The sequence below is a fragment of the Nanorana parkeri genome, unplaced genomic scaffold (assembly GCF_000935625.1).
Source record: "Nanorana parkeri isolate BGI_ZX_2015 unplaced genomic scaffold, ASM93562v1 scaffold4215, whole genome shotgun sequence".
NCBI lineage: Eukaryota > Metazoa > Chordata > Amphibia > Anura > Dicroglossidae > Nanorana > Nanorana parkeri.
The window spans coordinates 20,601-23,654 of NW_017310482.1; the positions used below are offsets into that span (position 1 = coordinate 20,601).

At 61.5% G+C, this 3,054-nt stretch overlaps 1 protein-coding gene across 1 annotated transcript in view; it reads right to left on the minus strand.

Moving 5' to 3' along the window:
- PLEKHM1 (pleckstrin homology and RUN domain containing M1) overlaps positions 1-3,054 on the minus strand; it is a gene marked incomplete at its 5' end in the record, with an annotated part of 24,434 nt that overhangs the window by 17,874 nt on the left and 3,506 nt on the right. Inside the window, 3 exons of the mRNA XM_018575592.1 lie at positions 20-137; positions 315-906; positions 2,644-2,888. Coding sequence (XP_018431094.1) covers positions 20-137; positions 315-906; positions 2,644-2,888 — 955 coding nt within the window. The remainder of the gene's footprint in view (positions 1-19; positions 138-314; positions 907-2,643; positions 2,889-3,054) is intronic.

Sequence of the window (3,054 nt, forward strand, 5' to 3'; positions counted from 1 at the left end):
CCATTGGAAGGGGGGACACCATTGGAAGGGGGGACACCATTGGAAGGGGGGACATCATTGGAAGGGGGGACACCATTGGAAGGGGGGACACCATTGGAGGGACACTCGATAAAGCGGATCATACGCTCTGAGATTTTCTGGATGGGAGATAAGGGCACAGCATATAGTCCTACTATGGGCAGCGGGGGAGGGGCAGGAAGTGACTTCATATATCATGATTGGATGATATATTATCTACAGAGCACGGCCAATCATCTGTCATCAGCCTGCTCTCTCCTGGGCAGCAGAGCTTACACTCATAACAGACACACTTACTCTGCTGGAGATTTGCTGAGCTCCTCAGTGTCGGCTTCATCTGTAGCCATTGAAGAGAAGGTGGAGCTCGGGGCCAGGATGGGGGCTGTGTGGCCCCTGCTCTGCTCATCGGAGCCCAGGCTGGAGGAGGAGCTACCAGTATCCAGACTGAGAGCCGAGGACTCCGCCTTGCTCTGACTTCCACCAATCATGGAGTGGTTAGCATCATCCGAGCTGGAGGACTGAGACACGGAGTCCAGGGACTTCCTCCGGTGAGGTTCGTAGGGAACGAGGGGTTCCGTGTCCTCCAGCCACAGGCCGGCTAATGACAGAGGTGACAACGTCCATTCATTTAATATTGAAGACTTGAAGGACAAATTGAAGGACAAGGAGGACAATCCCTGCAAATAGCTCAGCACCACGTGGCAGTCCTCGGAGTCCAGCATGAGGGAGAACGGCTGATAATAGTCCCCCAGACGAGACTTCTCCCGCTGCAAGGTCAGGAAATAACATTCCATCAGACATTCGTTCAGAGCCAGGCGCAGCCACGCGCGACACCGGCCCACGTCCGTGCTGATATACGTGATGTTCTCCAGCTGTGCGATCACATTCCTGGGAGACAGACCAATCAGGAGAGAGACGTCAATGCGGGGGAGGGGCAAGCTATAGAAACATACATTCCATACTTCACCCCATCCGATTCATTCCATCCCACCTCCACCCCAATGCACGTCCCACCCACGTCCCCCCCAATGCACGTCCCATCCCACGTCCCCCCCAATGCACGTCCCATCCCACGTCCCCCCCAATGCACGTCCCATCCCACGTCCCCCCCAATGCACGTCCCATCCCACGTCCCCCCCAATGCACGTCCCATCCCACGTCCCCCCCAATGCACGTCCCATCCCACGTCCCCCCCAATGCACGTCCCATCCCACGTCCCCCCCAATGCACGTCCCATCCCACGTCCCCCCCAATGCACGTCCCATCCCACGTCCCCCCCAATGCACGTCCCATCCCACGTCCCCCCCAATGCACGTCCCATCCCACGTCCCCCCCAATGCACGTCCCATCCCACGTCCCCCCCAATGCACGTCCCATCCCACGTCCCCCCCAATGCACGTCCCATCCCACGTCCCCCCCAATGCACGTCCCATCCCACGTCCCCCCCAATGCACGTCCCATCCCACGTCCCCCCCAATGCACGTCCCATCCCACGTCCCCCCCAATGCACGTCCCATCCCACGTCCCCCCCAATGCACGTCCCATCCCACGTCCCCCCCAATGCACGTCCCATCCCACGTCCCCCCCAATGCACGTCCCATCCCACGTCCCCCCCAATGCACGTCCCATCCCACGTCCCCCCCAATGCACGTCCCATCCCACGTCCCCCCCAATGCACGTCCCATCCCACGTCCCCCCCAATGCACGTCCCATCCCACGTCCCCCCCAATGCACGTCCCATCCCACGTCCCCCCCAATGCACGTCCCATCCCACGTCCCCCCCAATGCACGTCCCATCCCACGTCCCCCCCAATGCACGTCCCATCCCACGTCCCCCCCAATGCACGTCCCATCCCACGTCCCCCCCAATGCACGTCCCATCCCACGTCCCCCCCAATGCACGTCCCATCCCACGTCCCCCCCAATGCACGTCCCATCCCACGTCCCCCCCAATGCACGTCCCATCCCACGTCCCCCCCAATGCACGTCCCATCCCACGTCCCCCCCAATGCACGTCCCATCCCACGTCCCCCCCAATGCACGTCCCATCCCACGTCCCCCCCAATGCACGTCCCATCCCACGTCCCCCCCAATGCACGTCCCATCCCACGTCCCCCCCAATGCACGTCCCATCCCACGTCCCCCCCAATGCACGTCCCATCCCACGTCCCCCCCAATGCACGTCCCATCCCACGTCCCCCCCAATGCACGTCCCATCCCACGTCCCCCCCAATGCACGTCCCATCCCACGTCCCCCCCAATGCACGTCCCATCCCACGTCCCCCCCAATGCACGTCCCATCCCACGTCCCCCCCAATGCACGTCCCATCCCACGTCCCCCCCAATGCACGTCCCATCCCACGTCCCCCCCAATGCACGTCCCATCCCACGTCCCCCCCAATGCACGTCCCATCCCACGTCCCCCCCAATGCACGTCCCATCCCACGTCCCCCCCAATGCACGTCCCATCCCACGTCCCCCCCAATGCACGTCCCATCCCACGTCACCGCCAATGCATGTCCCATACTAGACGCACGGCCAGAGGGACTCTCACGCCATCATATGTGATCACATGACTCATTCCATGGTCGGGGACACCCTCCATGTACACAAGCAGTGACTGACCGATGTGTGACGGCTTTGAGAAGCGCCCAGAAGGCGGGTTGGGGGATGGGCACGTGGCGCCCCTTATTCCTCCTCCTCTCTGTCTGCACTTTAATAAACTTTGCCTTTAGTCCATGAACGAACACGGCCTCCAGGGCCACACACAAGCCATTGGCGTCATCATCATCGCTGGTGATGACATCATCCGTCGTCACGTAGCGGATCTGCAGAGCGCGCAGCGAAGACGCCAATTTCTTCGTTATTTTCTGGAGATACAAAAAACCTATAATCAGTGAAGAGACATCACCCCAAACATGAGCGGGGGACCCCCACAGAGACCCCCCACAGACCCAGGGGACCCCCACAGACCCAGGGGACCCCCCACAGAGACCCAGGGGACCCCCCACAGAGACCCAGGGGACCCCCCACAGA